Source organism: Triticum urartu, chromosome 1 (genome assembly GCF_003073215.2).
Source record: "Triticum urartu cultivar G1812 chromosome 1, Tu2.1, whole genome shotgun sequence".
In the NCBI taxonomy this organism is placed as follows: domain Eukaryota; kingdom Viridiplantae; phylum Streptophyta; class Magnoliopsida; order Poales; family Poaceae; genus Triticum; species Triticum urartu.
This window is the reverse complement of record NC_053022.1, coordinates 561,372,740-561,393,509: the sequence shown is the minus strand read 5'-3', so window position 1 is coordinate 561,393,509 and position 20,770 is coordinate 561,372,740. Positions and strand designations below refer to the sequence as shown.

Here is a 20,770-nt window from a genome sequence, read left to right as displayed (position 1 = left end):
CGTGGCTTGTAATATGATGCTTGTATGACTTATTTTATTTGTAGAGTTGTGTTGTGATATCTTCCCGTGAGTCCCTGATCTTGATCGTACACGTTTGCGTGTATGATTAGTGTATGATTAAATCGGGGGCGTCACAGCCGGACTGCTTGAAGACCCAACATTCTCTGTGGGTATGATTAGCTGGTTTACCAGGGGTACTATGGATCTGACATATTTGGTCCAGAATTTTGTTGAGGCTGGACAGTTCATCCCTGGTGCCTTTAGGGGGCGCGTTTTGACCTGGCCGAGAGCTTTTGAATCCGGCATTTACTGCCGTGCCCTTCGTGCGGTCTTCTTTATTCCGGCGTTTGTTATTGTTGTTGCGCCGTGATTTCCCGTTTCCATCTCTAACTTCGGATGTACTGGGGTCGCTGGTGCTGCATCTGGCTAGCCAGCTGTCCTCGCCCGCGCAAAAGTGGGTCATGAGGTTTTTTAATGCGGCCATCGTTCTCGGCTTATTTTGGCCGAGGTGTCTGGCGAGCCATTCGTCACGGACGCTATGCTTGAAAGCCGCTAAGGCTTCGGCGTTCGGACAGCCGACAATCTGGTTCTTTTTAGTAAGAAACCTATTCCAAAGCTTTCGGGCTGACTTTCCGGGATGTTGAGTTATATGGCTCAGATCGTCCGCATCCGGAGGTCGGACATAAGTCCCTTGAAAATTTGCCCGAAAGGCATCTTCGAGCTCTTCCCAACTTCCAATGGAGCTTTCGGGGAGGCCTTTGAGCCAGTGACGAGCTGGCCCTTTGAGCTTGAGGGGTAAGTACTTGATGGCGTGGAGATCATCTCCTCGAGCCATATGGATATGAAGGATGTAGTCCTCAGTCCAGACCCCAGGGTCTGTTGTTCCGTCGTATGCCTCTATGTTTACGGGCTTGAATCCCTCTGGAAATTCATGGTCCAGCACCTCATCGGTGAAACATAGGGGGTGTGCGGCACCCCTGTAGCTGGGTGTGCCGCGTTGTTCGCATGTTTGTTGTGTTGCATTGTATGCTGGGGCGCGCTTGCGTGGTCCATAGATGGATCTTGTTGCACCGTCCTTTGGGTGCAAACCCTCGCATGGGTCGCGTGTTGTATTGTGAGCGACGTTGAATGCCGTTCTGTGTTGGTAGAGGGGTCGTCTATCCGACCAGGTGGCTGCTTTGATGTTTGGTTGTGGGGGGATCTGAGGCCTCCTCATCGAATTCGGGTAGCAACTTCCGCTTTGTGTAGCTCTTGGAGGGGCGATCATCGCCGTACCTTGCTGCTGTGTTGAGTATTTTACTCCATCTGATTTGGAGTGTGTCTTGAGCGGCCTTGAGCCTTTGCTTCTGCTTTTTAAGACTCCTCGCAGTGGCAACAAGCCTTTTACGGGCATTCTGCTGCTCCGGGTGTCTGTCCGGCATTATGTTGTCCGGATCATTATCCTTGATGGGGTTTGTTTGTTCGGTTTGATTATCCGGATTGCCGTTGTCCGGCAGCGGTTCGCCCTGCTCCAGCGCTGTCTGTGTGATCGTTATTTTTGTCGAGGCGGCATTTGGGGCGGCGCTTATGCCGCCGCTTTGACTGCTTTTCGAGGGAACAAGCCTTCGGTGCGTCCTTCCGCTCCTCGTCGTCATCTTTTGGTGCGTCCACCATGTATACGTCGTATGACGAGGTGGCATTCCAGGGCCCAGTAGGCGCTGGTTCTTCATCGTCTCCTTCATCGGCGTCCATACCGTCGATGTCTTCGGAGTCGAAGTCGAGCATGGCGGTTAAATCGTCGACAGTGGCTACAAAGTGGGTGGTGGGTGGGCTTTGAATTTCTTCATCATCCGAATCCCAACCTTGCTGGCCGTAGTCCGGCCAGGACTCTCCTGATAAAGAGAGAGACTTCAGTGTCTTCAGAATATCGCCGAAAGGCGAGTGCTGAAAGATGTCCGCGGCAGTAAACTCCATGATCGGCGCCCAATCGGATTCGATCGGCAGGGGCGCGGAGGGTTCGGAGTCCAGAGAGGAGTCCGGCTCCTTGGAGTCACGAGCCTCGCGGAGTGCGGGGCTGGTGCTTGGCTTAATCACCGTTGGGATCGCAGCCCCCGAGGCGGCGTCCAATCGCCCATCCTCGATCGGCGCAGTTGGCTCCGAATTAAGGGTCGAAGCCGATGCGGTTGCGGCCTCCAGGGCACTGTTCGGCGGCAGAGCTAGATCATGCTCGTCGGGACAGTGTGGCGTGCTCGGCAATGGCTCGAATCCATCAAAGATCAAGTCCCCGCGGATGTCAGCCATGTAGTTTAAACTTCCAAATCTTACCTGACAGCCAGGGGCGTAGCTTTCGATCTGCTCCAGATGGCCAAGTGAATTGGCCCGCAGTGCGAAGCCACCGAAGACGAAGATCTATCCGGGGAGGAAGGTCTCACCCTGGACTGCATCACTATTGATGATCGTAGGAGCCATCGAGCCTGACGGCGACGACACAGAGGAACTGTCAATGAAAGCACCAATGTCGGTGTCAAAACCGGCGGATCTCGGGTAGGGGGTCCCGAACTGTGCGTCTAGGCCGGATGGTAACAGGAGGCAAGGGACACGAAGTTTTACCCAGGTTCGGGCCCTCTCGATGGAGGTAAAACCCTACGTCCTGCTTGATTAATATTGATGATATGGGTAGTACAAGAGTAGATCTACCACGAGATCGGAGAGGCTAAACCCTAGAAGCTAGCCTATGGTATGATTGTTGTTGTCTATGTTGTCCTACGGACTAAAACCCTTCGGTTTATATAGACACCGGAGAGGGTTAGGGTTACACAAAGTCGGTTACAATGGTAGGAGATCTATATATCCGTATCGCCAAGCTTGCCTTCCACGCCAAGGAAAGTCCTATCCGGACACGAGACGAAGTCTTCAATCTTGTATCTTCATAGTCCAGGAGTCCGGCCGAAGGTATAGTCCGGCTATCCGAACACCCCCTAATCCAGGACTCCCTCACCCAGGTTTCACAGCAAGACCAGGCATATCAAGCGTCGCTTCAACTCCATTCGTGAAAGTGTTCAAAATGGAGACATAGATATTTGTAAAGTACATACGAACCTAAATGTGGCAGATCCGTTGACTAAACCTCTCCCTAGAGCAAAACATGATCACCACCAGAACTCTATGGGTGTTCGATTCATCACAATGTAACTAGATTATTGACTCTAGTGCAAGTGGGAGACTGTTGGAAATATGCCCTAGAGGCAATAATAAAATGGTTATTATTATATTTCCTTGTTCATGATAATTGTCTATTGTTCATGCTATAATTGTGTTATCCGGAAATCGTAATACATGTGTGAATACATAGACCACATCACGTCCCTAATGAGCCTCTAGTTGACTAGCTCGTTGATCAAAAGATAGACATGGTTTCCTGACTATGGACATTAGATGTCATTGATAACGGGATCACATCATTAGGAGAATGATGTGATGGACAAGACCCAATCCTAAGCATAGCTCAAAGATCATGTAGTTCGTTTGCTAGAGCTTTTCCGAATGTCAAGTATCATTTCCGTAGACCATGAGATTGTGCAACTCCCGGATACCGTAGGAGTGCTTTGGGTGTGCCAAACATCACAACGTAACTGGGTGACTATAAAGGTGCACTACGGGTATCTCCGAAAGTGTCTGTTGGGTTGGCACGAATCGAGACTGGGATTTGTCACTCCGTATGACGGAGAGGTATCTCTGGGCCCACTCGGTAATGCATCATCATAATGAGCTCAATGTGACCAAGTGGTTGATCACGGGATCATGCATTACGGTACGAGTAAAGTGACTTGCCGGTAACGAGATTGAACGAGGTATTGGGATACCGACGATCGAGTCTCTGGCGAATAACGTACCGATTGACAAAGGGAATTGTATACGGGATTGATTGAATCCTCGACATCGTGGTTCATCCGATGAGATCATCGAGGAGCATGTGGGAGCCAACATGGGTATCCAGATCCCACTGTTGGTTATTGACCGGAGAGTCGTCTCGGTCATGTCTGTGTGTCTCCCGAACCCGTAGGGTCTACACACTTAAGGTTCGGTGACGCTAGGGTTGTTGAGATATTAGTATGCGGTAACCCGAAAGTTGTTCAGAGTCCCGGATGATATCCCGGACATCACAAGGAGTTCCGGAATGGTCCGGAGGTGAAGAATTATATATAGGAAGTCCAGTTTCGGCCACCGGGAAAGTTTCGGGGGTCACCGGTATTGTACCGGGACCACCAGAAGGGTCCCGGGGGTCCACCGGGTGGGGCCACCTATCCCGGAGGGCCCCATGGGCTGAAGTGGGAGGGGAACCAGCCCCTGATGGGCTGGTGCGCCCCCCTTGGGCCTCCCCCTGCGCCTAGGGTTGGAAACCCTAGGGGTGGGGGCGCCCCACTTGGCTTGGGGGGCAAGCCCCCCCCCTTGGCCGCCGCCCCCCCCCCCCATTAGATGGGATCTAGAGGGGCCGGCTCCCTCCTGGACCCCTATATAAAGAGGGGGGAGGGAGGGCTACGACCTCTAGCCCCTGGCGCCTCCCTCTCCCTCCCGTGACACATCTCCCTCTCGCTGAGCTTGGCGAAGCCCTGCCGAGATCACCGTTGCTTCCACCACCACGCCGTCGTGCTGCTGGATCTCCATGAACCTCTCCTCCCCCCTTGCTGGATCAAGAAGGAGGAGACGTCTTCCCAACCGTACGTGTGTTGAACGCGGAGGTGCCGTCTGTTCGGCGCTGGTTCATCGGTGATTTGGATCACGACAAGTACGACTCCATCAACCCCATTCTCTTGAACGCTTCCGCTCGCGATCTACAAGGGTATGTAGATGCACTCCCCTTTCCCTCGTTGCTAGATAACTCCATAGATTGATCTTGGTGATGCATAGAAAATTTTAAATTCTGCTACGTTCCCCAACACCTCCCCCCCCCCTCCTTCCTTTCCCCCTTGTCCAAATATGGTAGGGGGCGAATTGGACTAGGGGCCCAAGTAGGATTCCTCCTACTTGGGCGCGCCCTAGGCTGCCTCCCTCCCTCTCCCTCTATTATATACATGGGGAGGGCACCCCTAGAACACACATCAATTGTTCCTAGCCGTGTGCGGCGCCCTCCTTCACAGTTAACACCTCGGTCATATCGTCATAGTGCTTAGGCGAAGCCCTGCGCTGGTAACTTCATCATCACCGTCGCCACGCCGTCGTGCTGACGAAACTCTCCCTCGTCCTCAACTTGATCAAGAGCTCGAGGGACGTCATCATGCTGAACATGTGCTGAACACGGAGGTGTCGTATGTTTAGTATTTGGGTCGGTTGGATCATGAAGATGTTCAACTACATCAACCGCGTTACTAAACGCTTCCACTGTCGGTCTACGAGGGTACGTGGACACACTCTCCCCGCTCGTTGCTATGCTTCTCCTAGATAGATCTTGCGTGATCGTACGTAAATTTTTTGAAATACTACATTCCCTAACAGGTCCAGGCATCCGAGAAGAGCGTCCTGGAGCGGGCCGCAGAGGCGAGCGGCAAGGCGAGGGACCTCGAGCTAGAGAGGATTGCCTCACGAAGCTTGGTGAGGGTCTTCGCGCCACCAAAGCCCGTCACGTTGAGGTGGCCGAGGAAAAAGCGACCCTCAAGAAGGAGCTCCAGGAGACCCGCCGTTTGCTGGAAGACGACCGGAAGGCGAGGGAGACCCCTACCGCTGGGGTTGCGCCAGGTGACCCTGGACTACTCTCCCTGTAGGCGTTGCTCCATCCTGTCGCCGCTGGTCACCCAATGTCGGCAGTGCAAGCGCATGAGCTGCAACCCCGCATAGAGAATTTTACCGAAAAGCAGCCATACACACATTCGAAACGATAGCTACACCCAAATTCCTCATTAGATTCTATGAGTTTTGATCAAAAATACCAGTAAGCCAAACCATTATACACAACTTTGATTCATAAACTTTTCTCAAAATAGGTCTCCATATATGACCCCGCATAGAGAAGTTTACCAAAAAGCAGCCATACACACTTCTAAAAAGATAGCTAGCCGCACCAAAACTCCTCATTCACTTCCATGAGTTTTGATCTAAAATACGTGGTAGTCAAACCATTATACACAACTTGTATGGACAAACTTTTCTCAAAATAGGTCTCCATATATGACCCCGCATAAAGAATTTTACCGAAAAGCAACCATACGCACATTCGAAACGATAGCTGCACCCAAACTCCTCATTAGATTCTATGAGTTTTGATCGAAAATACCAGCAAGCCAAACCATTATATAGAACTTTGATTCATAAACTTTTCTCAAAATAGGTCTATCTATGACCCCGTATAGAGAATTTTACCGAAAAGCAACCATACACACTTTTAAAAAGATAGCTAGCTGCACAGAAACTCCTCATTCATTTCCATGAGTTTTGATCAAAAATACGTGGGTAGTCAAACCATTATACATAACTCCGATTCACAAACTTTTCTCAAAATAGGTCAACATATTGACGCTGCATAGAGAATTTTACCGAAAACCAGCCATACACACTTTTAAAAAGATAGCTAGCGGCATCGAAACTCCTCATTCACTGCCATGAGTTTTGATCGAAAATACCTGGTACTCAAACCATTATACATAACTTCCATTCACAAAAGTTTCTCAAAATAGGTCTCCATATATGACCCCGCATAGAGAATTTTACCCAAAAGCAGACATACACAATTTTAAAAAGATAGCTAGCTGCACCGAAACTCCTCATTCACTTCCATGAGTTTTGATCTGAAATACATGGTAGTCAAACCATTATACACAACTTTGATTCATAAACTTTTCTCAAAATAGGTCTCCATATATGACCTCGCATAGAGAATTTTACCGAAAAGCGGCCATACGCACATTCGAAACGATAGCTGCACCCAAACTCCTCATTAGATTCTATGAGTTGTGATCGAAAATACCAGTAAGACAAACCATTATACACAACTTTGATTCATAAAATTTTCTTCAAATAGGTCTCCATATATGACGCCGCATAGAGAATTTTAACGAAAACCGGCCATACATACTTTTAAAAAGATAGCTAGCTGCACAGAAACTCCTCATTTACTGGCATGAGTTTTGATCGAAAATACCTGGTACTCAAACATTATACACAACTTTTATTCACATTTTTTTCTCAAAATAGGCCTCCATATATGACCCCGCATAGAGAATTTTACCGAAAAGCAGCCATACACACTTTTAAAAAGATAGCTAGCTGCACCGAAACTCCTCATTCACTTCCATTAGTTTGATCTAAAATACGTGGTAGTCAAACCATTATACACAACTTGTATGCACAAAATTTTCTCAAAATAGGTCTCCGCATAGAGAATTTTATCGAAAAGCAACCATACGCACATTCGAAACAATAGCTGCACCCAAACTCCTCATTAGATTCTATGAGTTTTGATCGAAAATTCCAGCAAGCCAAACCATTATACACAACTTTGATTTTTTTTTTGAAATGAACACACACAACTTTGATTCATAAACTTTTCTCAAAATAGGTCTCTATATATGTCCCCGCATGGAGAATTTTACCGAGAAGCAGCCATACACACTTTTAAAAAGATAGCTAGCTGCACCGAAACTCCTCATTCACTTCCATGAGTTTTGATCTAAAATATGTGGTAGTCAAACCATTATACACAACTTTGATTCACAATCTTTTCTCAAAATAGGTCTCCATATATGACCCCGCATAGAGAATTTTACCGAAAATCAGCCATACGCACATTCGAAACGATAGCTGCACCCAAACTCCTCATTAGATTCTATGTGTTTTCATCAAAAATACCAGCAAGCCAAACCATTATACACAACTTCCATTCATAAACTTTTCTCAAAATAGGTCTCCATATATGACGCCGCATAGAGAATTTTAACGAAAACCAGCCATACACAATTTTAAAAAGATAGCTAGCTGCACCGAAACTCCTCATTCACTTCCATGAGTTTTGATCTAAAATACCTGGTAGTCAATTCATTATGCACAACTTTGATTCACAAATATTTCTCACAATAGGTCTCCATATATGACACCGCATAGATATTTTTACCGAAAAGTAGCCTTACGCACTTTTGAAACGATAGCTGCACCAAAACTACCCATTTACTTCCATGAGTTTTGGTAAATAAATACCTAGTAGCCAAACCGTTATACAAAACTTTGATTCACAAACTTTTCTCAAAATCGGTCTCCATATATGACCCCGCATAGAGCATTTTACTGAAATGCAGCGATACACACTTTTTAAAAGATAGCTAGCTGCACCGAAACTCCACATTCACTTCCATGAGTTTTGATCAAAAATACGTGGTAGTCAAACCATTATACACATCTTTGATTCACAAACTTTTCTCAAAATAAGTCTCCATATATGATGCCACATAGAGAATTTTACCGAAAACTAGCCATACACACTTTTTTTGCGGGGTCAACCATACACACTTTTTAAAAGATAGCTAGCTGCACTGAAACTCCTCATTCACTGCCATGAGTTTTGATCGAAAATAACTGGTACTCAAACCATTATACATAACTTTTATTCAAAAAAAATTGTCCAAAAGTTAAGGAAGACCGGTGAAAAACCAAAACGTCGAACGTGCGAAAAAAAACAAATCCAGAGGAAGCGCCCATTGCGCGACATGTGGCGGGCAGCTGAGACTGCGCCAAGTGACGCCGGTCGTTATCTCCCGAAGAAGCGCTCGTTAACTAGTTGCTCCCTCCATTGCATGCGTGAATATGTGATCATCACCCGACCATTGATGGTAGTAGTGGGATTTTTCATTTGGATACTGACCACAAGATTTCTGTATTGAAGTATTCAGACTACTGATCCCCAATTCTAAAAAGATAGTAAGTTCCAACTGGAGCAACCCTCCTCTTTTTGACTTGTATGGAAAACATATGTGCACACCATATCTCGTTTCATTTTAGTTGGTTCAATGCATTGCCAGATAAACACTCCACCGATCCGATTACCATGCATGTTATACTCCGTCCGCCTGGAAAAACTTGTCTCAAACTTGTTTCTCAAATGGATGTATCTAATACTAACTTGATGCTAGATACATCCATATGAGGGACAAGTTTTTTCGAACGGAGGAAGTGTTAGACAGATTAATCCTGGCCGGCTTCGTGACAAATATACACAGGGTGCAGTCAGTACGTATATCACTGCCAGCATAATGGTTTTATAGTGCTAGCAGTATATTCACGCTTCTCTTCTGGCGATTCTCTCGGACCTGTTAAACCGGCGCAGACGAATGAGTCGTTACGCGACAAGAACACGTTGTAAGGCAACACAGGATTTGAGCAAGCGGCAGCGCATATTGGCCTGTAATCTGAAGTCCAACCAGACGTTGGCTCTGACGCCCTTACGTCTTGCACGATTGTCACACTTTTACTCCGTAAACACAATGTTAGCTAGCTAACAAAATTAGCTGACAAGAAAACAACATCAGCTAACAAAATCATATACCAACAGGTAAATAACATCCACTGCCAAAACCATGCAGTTGTTTAAAACAAAAGTTCATGCTCAACATAGGCATTGCTAACACAAGGGGAGACTGATCCTAGCTCAACAGAAGAAAAGGAACCTTGGTAGACTATCAACACAGCTGCTGTAAATTCCTCACCCAACATTTCCCTTATCTCGTCGTAGATGCAAAGCACCGACACGAAAAATGCCATACCTAGTGAGTGAAATAGCAGAGGGCTCATACCAAGGCAAAATGGCAAGCAATGTGAGACAGTTGGTACTACAGTGATAGCACAACATGACGAATGTTCTTCAATCTTCATCCAGAGCCCGGAAGATGGGAGGCCAGACCGTCATGAAAGGAAACACACTTGCGCGCAAACAATGATAGCCGTGCCGCTTGTCCTTGGCATGGCAAACCCACTACTCTCGGTTTCTCAGATCCACGCAAATGATGACAGCCTCACCGTGTGTCCTTGACCCAAAGAGCACATATTCAGCATCGTCCCCAACTTTGCGAACGAAAACTTGCTCGAGATTATCGCATGCTACTGCACTCAAGCGAATCGTGTCCCCCAGCACCCAGATGTGTGTGTCATCGTCATCCGACTCATGGTGCCACACATTGAGCTGAAATCCCTTCGCATGGATGAGGAAGAGGCTGGACTCTTTGTATGAGAGCGTGAGGCTGGCGGCGTACACTTTTTCCGGCAGGTTCAAGGTGGACAGGCATGCCGTGGCCAGATCCAGCAAAAGAATGTAGCCAATCTCTACTGCCATGTAGAGCTTGTTGTGGACATACATCATGTCCGTGATTCTGGACCATGCAGTCACCTCTACTGTTGCCAGGATGGCTTCGCATCAGGCGCCAGACTTCTGCAGGACACAAGCTTGCACGGAGAAGATCTTCCGTGTCGGCGCCATCGGGAACATGAGAGATAATGCCATGAATGCCATCCCTGGGAAAGAAAAATGCACTTATATTATTAGTGTGGACGTCCCGAAGACTGGGTAGCGGCTCTGGCGGCGACGGCGGAAGGGGATCAACTCTTCGTGTCGGGCACAAGGGTTAGCACATGGCGAGCCGCTTATCTAAATACTTGGTGAGGAGGCAGCCATTTCGGCAGTCGAAGAGATGTCGACGGCCGGCAATTTTGACCGCAGCGGCCGCATGGGCAAGCATTGGGTCACCTGGGATGGACACGAACGCCGGGACCGGGACAGGGCGTCGGAGTCCTCCACAAAGTAGCCGAGGTGCCGGGGAGGGTTGTGCCCGCGGAAGGCAGGGTCGGAGGCGATGCGGAGCCACAACTTGGATGATGTGAGCTGTAGTTTCATTCAGGTTGCACGCTTTAGTATCTCTATTCCTAATGGAGCAGTATTTGGCATTAGAACTTTGTAAGTTCACCAAGGCCCCAGGTGACCCAGCTTTTTGGTATGAATTCTACATTGTGCATAAATGCGTCCATATTTGCTTGAATCAATTTTGATGCACCACAACACATGTTAGTCTTATTTGGCACAAACATGGTTCTTTTTATATAAACACAGACATGCAAATGCATAAGTAACCCAATTATGATTTTGCTGGAGCAGAGAACCTTTTTCTTTTGCAGGCAACTAATAAGGTTCTAATCCGATAAAAGCTTTAATATTTCACATGCATTCCCATCGGCTTGTCATAGAGGCAAAAGAGGGCGAATACAAAAGTCTTAGATAATGAAAAAACTGCATAGATGGCTCATACCAAGGCGAATGGTTAAACAATGCGAGGTTATTCGTCGTGATCATCCTCATCATTCAAAGTGGGAAAGGTGGGAGGCCAGATAGTCATAAGGGGAAAGATAGTTGTAAAATATATACCCTGCACCTTGATCTCATATGCCGTCTCCTTCCTGCTTCTCAGGTCAACAGAAATGATAGTTCTACTTGTCCACAAACATAAGAACACAAATCCACCATCTTCCGAGACTGCACACACCCGAAATCTCTCATGGCGGTCCTGTGCTGCACGCACAACAAACCTGTCAACCAGCTCCCACCTGTCTTCACCGTTGTCGTCCATCTGGTGGTTCCAGACGCTGAGATGGAACCTGTCTCTGTGGATGAGAAAAAGCCCAGAATCATCTCCATGCGAGAGCTTGAAGTCCGCGCCGACTTTATCCGGGACTTTGACGACAAAGAGTCGTAGACGTGGAGCAACAAAATCCAACCCACAAATGTAGCAATTGTCGAGCACAATGTAGAGCTTGTCATTGACAATCATCATCGAGCGAACAAACTTTAATGGCACAGGGAGCTCTCCTTCAGCCAAGATGGCTTCACCCCAGGCATCAGATTGCCCGACATACACTCGGGCCGATAACTTTCGCCCGCTGAGACGCACAGACACTAAAACTATGCCGTCGTTGTTGTCCCTAAATAACAAGTAGAGACATTGACTACTGTAGTCCAGCGGACTTAACCTGCCAATGTGTAATAGCTCCGGCGGTAGTCGGATAGGGAGCACCCCCCTTGCCGGGCACAGCAGGCTGAACATGGTGTATCCGCCGCACCCAAATGGCCGGGACTTGAGGGCATCTTCAGCCGAGCCTCCAGGAACGCTCCTAGACCACTTTTTTGACACCGACGCTTAAAAATCGTCCTAGCCACGTCCCCAAGACCCTACTTTTTGCCGGATTTGGTAAAAAATACAGCCGGCACTCTCGGGGCGAACCTAGGCCATCGGGGGGCTGTTGGGGGCGGAGAGAGAAGATTTTGCATGTCATTGGCCCACCGTCAGCCTCCCACTCGGCTCTGTATACTTTTTCTCCCGGACCCCACCCACGTGCTCTTTCCCACGCCGCCCTCCCCAACCTCTCTCCCGCGGCCCGCCCCAACCTCTCTCCCTACCTCGCCGCGGCCCTCCCCAACCTCTCTCCCTCCCTCGCCGCGGCCCTTCCCATCCTCTCTCCTCCCTCGCCGGCAACCACCTCTCCCCGCCAGGCTCCACCGCGCCACTCCGGCTGGATCCTGCGGGCACTCCCACTGCTGGTCGCGGCCGCCTCCTTGCCGTGCGCCGGCCTTTACTCACCGCGCGCCGCGCGCTGCCGCCCTGCTCGTCGCGCGTCGGCCCGGGCGTGCCGGAGCTGCCGCAGGGCGAGCTCGAGGAGGCCGCTGGCCGGAGCCGCCATACAGCGAGCTCGAGGAGGCCACTGGCCGGAGCTGGCAAGGCGGGGGCGCGGCCGAAGCGCGCGTGGGCGGGACGGAGGAGGAGCGTGCGTGGCCGGGCGAGGAGTAGCCGCCGAAGAGGCTGCGCGCGTGGCCGTGGCGCGCGGAGCTCCGCCGCGAGGTCCGCCGGTAGGCGTAGAACGACGGGCTGGGCACGTACTGCTGCGCCGTCGTCGAGTCCCTGGACGGCGTGTCCGGCATCGTCGCGTAGCTCCGGCTGTTCTGCTCTTCTCGTCATCAATGTACCTCTCTTCCACCCACCGATCCAGCCAGTTCCTCCAGCTATTCTACTCTGGCGTGGGCGTGCTGTTGGCGGACGACACGGCGTGGGCGTGGCCGGAGCGGCGCGGACGTGGACTGGGCAGGTGTGTGGGTGGGGCGACGACGGAAACAAATCTCACCCCAAAGAAAAAAATTCGCCGGGGCCTTCCCAGGAGGCCGAAAAAACGCCTCCTGGGGGGCACAACGGCTGGAGATACCCTGAGGAGGAGGCGGCCGTTCCGGCTGTCGGCGATTCTTACAGATTGATTGCAGTGGTGGAAGCCGGCGCGATTCACGGCATAGCGGAGCTCCCGGGCTTCCGAGACGCTCACGAACACCGTGCGCAAGGTGGAGCAGTGGTTGACGTAGAAGCCGAGGATGCGGGGAGGGTGACGGTCGCGGAATCGTCGGAGGAAGACGGTGTCGGCGGCGACGCGGAGCCATCGCTTGGAGACTAGGGCGGCATGGACGAGGAAAGCCGGGAAGCCGAGGCGGAGCAGGATCTCCCGGAGCAGGTCGTCGTCGCCGATCACCGCCGCCATCGCGGCCTCGCCGCCTCTCCTTCCACGAAGGTGGAGCAGCTCGTCGGGTAGGTCCATACCGCGGCGGACGATTTGGGCGCTAAGTCTGGCGGCGGAGGAGGCACTCGTGATCTTGTACTTGGAGCCGGCCGGAGGCGCTGGGGCAAATAAATTTATTTTGGGCTCATTCTGTTCCGTTGCATGTACGCGTAAATAAAGCCCAAAAGCCCACCGACATGGCGCGGGCGAGAAGATTTCCTTCCTTTCGTGACCACCCGGCCATCCGTGGAGATCATTTGTCTCAAAAAAAAAAATCCGTGGAGATCATGAAGAGAAAAACCTCAAAAAAATGAAGAAAAAGAAGAAGAAAAAACATCTACTATGCAACAGAGGCGTCAGAGATGCAGAACTGTTAACTGAGAGGCAACTTATGCATACATCCCACGTGAATCATGACTACGATCCCTCCTCCTTCCGACCTGTATGGAGAACATGAGTACCTGATGGCATTATTGTGTCCATCGGTGCACACCTCTTCTCATTTCAGTCGGCAGGGCACACAAAGCTCAAGATTCACGCATATACTCCCTCCGTCTCAAAATAAGTGTAAGAGAGACACTTATTTCGAGACGGAAGGAGTACTTAGCAGCCAGGAGGTTGTCGTGATTGTCCAAAAATTCAGAGTAGAGGAAGATGCGGCCGGAAGCCAGCACCATTACCGTCGCTGCTGAAATCAGTAAATCACCAGCAGTAGTGCGTACTCCCACAAACTGAGCGCAACAAAAAAAAAATTGCATCGAAATTTGTGGAAGGGTACTCCTCAGTCCTCACCCGAGTTCTTGCGTATATCTGGCGGCGGCCATGGGCGTCGTCTCCTCCTCTGTGCGAATTGTCCCGTATGAGTAGTAGATTATAGTATTAGCACGATGATTAAGATAAAGTTAAAACATTTGAGATATTTTTGTCTTAGTAATTGTGATATTTTTTGGCTCCCTTTCTTTTGACGAAATCTTAGAATGCGAAAAGCTGCAAAATAGAGTACCGAAGTGCATACAAAAAACTATTAAGAAAGTTTAGTCACCTCATAGGACTACAATATAATGTTGACCGGAATGACGATCATATACATCAGATGAACCCTGCATAAATCAACCACCAAAATACACTGAAGTTGCGTCAAACCAAATGTTCGTTTTACAACAGAAAAAATGACAATAAAATGGTTCAAATGGTTAGTGCAATGTTTGCACCTCATCTTACCCCTCACATTCTAGCAGAAATTCAATCTCATTACGGCGAAGCACCTTCGGTTCCTTTCGCGCGGGTAATCTCATCCGTCAGTGGTATGCATGGACGGTGCCATTTCTTCTCGGAGGTCTACCAGGAAGAGACCCTGGCTTGAACTTGGACGTCTCATGCCTGGCAAGCTCCGGCGGCACGGGACTATTGCTCTGCACAAGCATCTGCCTAAGATCGAAGAAAATGTCAGTGTCCTCCAGAGTCAAAAACGATGTCGAGAGCCCCTTCTTTCCTGCACGCCCGGTTCTCCCGATACGATGCGTGTACAGATCGATCGAGCTAGGCATCTCGTAGTTGATCACATGGGCGACCTCCGGGACATCGATGCCGCGGGCGGCAAGGTCAGTGGCCACGAGGACGTTGAACCTGCCGTTCCTGAACCCGTCGAGGCTGGCCATCCTCTCGTCCTGCGACTTCCCTCCGTGCAGCGCCGTGACCCGGCACAACCCTGCGTTTTCCACGTCATGGGTGAGCTTCTCCACGGAATTCTTGGTGTTGCAGAACACAATGGCCGTCCTGTCCTTCCCGAGGTCGGCGAGTATCCTCTTGAGCCGTGGCATCTTTTCTTGGACCTTCACCATGACCACGTTCTGGGTGACGAGGTCCGCGGCCTTGCCGGCAGAGCCGACCGTGACGACCACCGGGTTCCGGAGGTACTTCCTGGTGAGCCGCTCCACGGCCGGCGGCATGGTGGCGCTAAACATGTGGGTCGTCCTGTAAGTCCTCGCCTCATCCAGTTCCTCGTCCGCGTTCTCTGGCTTCAGGTGGCTCGACGGCATTGCGTCGAGCACACCGACAACCTGGGGCTCGAAGCCCATGTCGATCATCCTGTCGGCCTCGTCGAGCACGACGTAGCTACACCGGTTGAGCACGGCGTACCTGCTCTCCAGGCAGTCGAGGAGCCGGCCGGGCGTCGCGACGATGACCTCGCACCCCCGCTCGAGCATGCTGGCCTGCTTCTGGATGGTCGACTGGCCGTCCGACTTGCCACCGACAATGGACACCACCCTGATGCCTAGGCACGCCGCAAGCTTCACCGTCTCCCTCTCGATCTGCTGCGCGAGCTCCCGGGTCGGCGCCAGGACAAGCGCGTACGGGCCCTCGTCCGCCTCGCTGTGGCTGGTCGGCAGCGGCATGCGGGCGATGTATGCCAGCATGGGGAGCACGAAGGCGGCGGTCTTGCCTGAGCCAGTCTGAGCAACGCCGATGACATCGCGCCGCTGGAGGCCGAGCGGCACGGCGGCCATCTGGATCGGCGTGGGCTTTCTGTACCCGGCCCTGTCGACGTTGCGGAGCAGCTCGGCGCCGAGCCCGCTCTCCGCCCAGCTCCGCATGGGCCGTGGCACGCGGGAGCCCCTGTAGGAGATGCCGAAGTCCTCGCGGAGGATCCGCCAGTCGCGCTCCGTCATCTCCTCGGCGCGCTTGTCCGTCCAGTGCCTGTCCACGCGCATGTCCAGGGCGTCGTACGTCGCCGCGGCGTCCTTGTGGAGCGCGGCCGCTGCGGCCTTCTTCTGCTCGCGCCGGTCGATGCCGGCGAGGAAGCCGCGGCCGTAGAGCAGCAGGGCGCCGTGCGGAGGCTGGTTGTTGACGGCGTCGACGCGGCTGGTGTCGTCCGTGCTCGCCCAGTCGAAGCGGAACCTGTCCCGCGGCTTGGCGACCGTCTTGGGCTTCTTGTCCTTGGACCCCCCGAGGTACTGCTCCCTGATCGCCTCGAGCTCCTTCTCCCGCGCCCTCTCCGCCCGATCTTTCTCCCTGCCGTCCCTGTCCTGATCTCTGCCGCGGCGGTCACGGTGCCGGTCCGGGTAATGTCGGCACGAAAAGGGGGGATCGTGGGGGGGAGGCGGCGGAGTGGGGAGCTCGGAGCGACGCTGGTCGGCGACGGCGGCCTGGCGGCGCTCGAGGGCGAGGCGCTGGCGTTTTTCGCGGGAGAGGAACACCGGGCTCGGCTCCGCGGCGTCCAACGTTTGCTTCATGGCGGCGCTGCTGGCAGGAGAGGACGCGCCGCGGTGTTCGGCTTGCACGGGACGGGAGGGAGGATTCGATGCTGCTTCTTCTTCTGTACATAAAGGCCGGCGGATCAGCCGCCGACGCCGACTCGGAGGGGAGTTCGTATCCGGCACGGTCAACGGCTGAAAATGGCGGCAGATTACCGCGGGCCATAATGATCGCGCGAGGAATCCATGATGTCTATCATATTTGGCTGTCACGTATCTTTTTTTTCAGGGATGCGCTACGCGTAAAAGACCAGCCGGGTCGCGAGCCATCAGATCTGTGTCGCATCAAGAGCTCAAACATGCCTTCATTATTGCAACACGGGTCTTGTTGCAGAATTATTTCTGCAATACAGGTTGTGTTGCATTTTTTGCAACCGAGGTCTTGTTGCAGAAAAAAATCGCAAGAAAAATTTCGTTTAAAAAAAGACTCATCATAGACCATTGCAACACTACATATGTTTCAGAAACATAACTCCTGTTGCAGAAACGCGTTTTACAAAGACGGTATGTGGGCTCTCACTAGGACATGTGTAAGGCAGGGGAGGTGCCGGACATAGAAGCTGCGATCTGCCGGGTGATCGTAAGAGTTTCCTTTTTTTTAACATAGTACAGAAGATTGAGATTTAACCGAGTCTCAGTATAGAAGAGAGAAATTATATAAGGGTGTGGCTAGGTCTCAGTCGATTGAGATTTAACATAGTACAGAAGAGAGAAATTATGTAAGAATGTGGCTAGATCTTAGTCGATTAAAATTTAACCAAGTCTCAGTCAAGTAACAGAGAAAAAGAAAAAGATTGGATTATTTTTTTGCACGGATCTGAATGTAAAGATCTTATGCATATAGCATCGAGTGAGATTTAATGAAGTCTCGGTCAACTGAGACTTTTTTTGCGGGGCAAATAGAAGTTTTATTCCATAATAATAGGGTTACAGTCTAGTGACAGTAGTGCCTCAATCATAATTGGAGTTACATAAAAAGAGTTACATGTTGGCTCTAACGGAAAAGAAAGTTACATGTTGGTTACAGTCCAGTGACAGTAGTGACTGATTTTGTAACCACCATGTAGACTGTAACCACCATGTAACTTTTTTTTCGTTAGAGCCAACATGTAACTCTTTTAAAAAAAAATCAATTTATTCATCCTCAATCATAATTATGGCAGTATAACGAACACCAGAAATAATAAAAATTACATCAAGATTCGTAGGCTACTAGCAGCGACTACGAGCACTGAAGCAAGACGAAGACGCACCGCTATCATCGCCCCTCCCTCGCCAAGCCGGGCAAAAGCAGTAGATAGTCGGGAAGTAGAAGCGGTCGTCGATAAAAAGTAGCGTAGATCGAAAGCATGGCTAGCATGTAACTTCATAGTTTAATTTTGCATGGCCAGCCTTTGAGAAGCCATGTACCACAATGCTAACACTCTTCTAATCTTATTTTAATTTCGGTCTATTTCGCACACTCCAAAATTGTTTTCACGCTTCTTTAGTTAACCCATTTCAAAACACATATTTCACTTATTTCCAAACAATGATTTTGGCCCATTCAAAAATAATAATTTCACTAATTTTTGAAAAGATTTTTGATTTAAAAACTGGTTTCGCTCATTTGAAAATACTTATTTCACTCATTTTAAAATCTTATTTCACTTATTTTTAAGAAAGAATTATTTCACTCATTTGAAAACACTCATTTCACTCAATCTTAATAAAAGGATTCACCTAGTTCAAAAATGGATTTCCATCGTTTCAATAAAAAGATATCACTCATTTCAGAAGAAAAAAATTGATTTCACTTACTTCAAAAAACATATTTCACCCATTTACAAAAAATGATTTTGACTCGACTGAAAATAATGATTTTACTAATTACAAAAACTCATATCACTAAAGTCAAACAACAGATTTCACACATTTAAAAAATCACTTGTTTCCAAAAATCGATATTTCTCAATTCCAAAAATTATTTCACTTCTTTCAAAAAAAATCACTCATTCCCCAAAACACATTTCATTCGACTAAAAGCACTAATTTCACTCATTGCAAAAAAAAGTTGAAATAAGCAGCTTCACACATAAGCAGTTTCATTGAAATAAGCAACTCCACTTATACTGCGCAGATATTAGCTTCACACACTGATATCTGGTCTTGTTCAAGAAAATCACAAAAGGGGTTGTTTTGCACTGTGAAATAGACTAAGTGAAATAAGTTAATATAAACTTTTAAATTTAAATGTGTTTGAAATATATCCAAGAGCTTGTTCTAAAGGCCTTGGTGCCAAGAATTCAAATATATAAAAGATGATTCTGTTTTAAGAGATATGAATCATGTAAATTGTCTCAAGAAAATAAAAGTTGTGTATTGAGAGAGAGAGAGAGAGAGAGAGAGAGATTAGGGGATCGTGTGAGGGGGGGGGGGGGGGGGGGGATAGAAAAAGCGATGGGCTACAAAAGATACGGACAAACGACAGTCAAATGACAGTGAAGAAAGAGTGCCGTTCATTTTTAAAAACGTAGTGCACATCAAATAGTCTGCATACATCTTAGATACCAGCATTTTTTTTGCATGGTAAGATGTGTCTCACTCATATTATGGAGAACAAAGTCCAAGTTACGTAAGGACCGACATAACACTGAAAAAATACAAGCATCTGAAACAATAAGCACGTAGAAGTAGAAGCATACGTATGTATCCATTTCCCATTAAACAACACGCAGATGATATAGCCGCGAAAACGCAAAGGTCAACTAGCGTTTTCTCTTAGTCTTTTTCAGCAAAGCGTTTCCTGTTACTCCTTCGACGTACAGCTCCCTGTGACGACGACAGACACTGCATGCGTTATGCTCTAGGCGGCCGTACGTGCACGTCCTGCTATGCTCCTCTCTCTCTCTCTCTCTCTCTCTCTCTCTCTCTCTCTCTCTCTCTCTCTCTGGCACATACAGTACATGTCATCGGATCACGCGTGCACGGTGCACCGCCGCCCCGATTTTGCACGTGTTTGGTGTGACTTGTGACAAGAGAAGAAACGAGAGAAAGAAACACGAGGATGTCGATGGGAACATATCAGCGGCGCCGATCGATCGATCCTTCCATCGGCGCGTGGATTCCATCTGATCCGCACTGGCCGTCTGTCGTTCTACGTACTTGCCATTTTCGTTGGTTTGCCAGCATTTCCCGGAGCTGCCAGGCGGTGGTGCCGCTGCACGTACAGATATGCATGCATGGCTCACGGCAATGCAATATGTTATCAAAAGTCCTCGGGGAACGCCTACTCATAAAATGAATATACTACTTTTCCTATTACTACAAATACAAACAGACTCCAAGAAATAAATGCATATAGTGCATGGTCTTTGATTTTTTTAACACAGTACAGATGCAACCACTCATACATACGCGCATACACTTATCACTATAAACGCACACATGCACACCCTATCCATATATGCACTTTCGATAGACTGAGACGGCATATCATCTTGAGATTTACGAAGTCACCGTAGGCGTCTCGTCGTCGACGAGAACGTCTCTTCCCACTGAAAGCGCGACGGCGGAAATTCTAAAATAAATCCAGAAATGCGAGCACCACGACTTGAATCCTGATGGACTAGAATACCACTATCCCGCTAACCATCTAACCACAGGTTGGTTCGAAGAACATAAGAAAAATGGATGCTCCTATGAAAAAAATAGCACTAACTATTTTTGTACAGGACTTGGTTTGTCCTTTACAAAAATTAACAAGCATATCAAAACCTAGGATTTAACATTATTTTCGCAATCCTTGGCAAATGAAAAGGTTATGCTTTTCACCTAGGCACACTTACGAATTTGTTCATTACTACAATCTAATATACTTAGTGAAAATACCGAGTATTTGACAAAAAAAAACTACCACATTAGAGGTTGCCGTCCCACTGAACTATCACATTCAAGAAAGTGACTGATAACTATCAAAAAATTATAATTTTGTGACT

General features: G+C 49.0%; 1 protein-coding gene across 1 annotated transcript; it reads right to left on the bottom strand.

Annotated features, from left to right (window-relative positions):
- Positions 1-14,837: 14,837 nt before the first annotated feature.
- LOC125533154 (DEAD-box ATP-dependent RNA helicase 21-like) lies at positions 14,838-19,740 on the bottom strand. The gene is made up of 2 exons (XM_048696911.1): positions 19,669-19,740; positions 14,838-16,601 (listed from the first exon to the last, which is right to left on the bottom strand). Exons 1-2 carry the CDS (start codon positions 19,738-19,740, stop codon positions 14,838-14,840), a joined length of 1,836 nt encoding a protein of 611 aa, XP_048552868.1.
- Between the last annotated feature and the right edge of the window lie 1,030 nt (positions 19,741-20,770).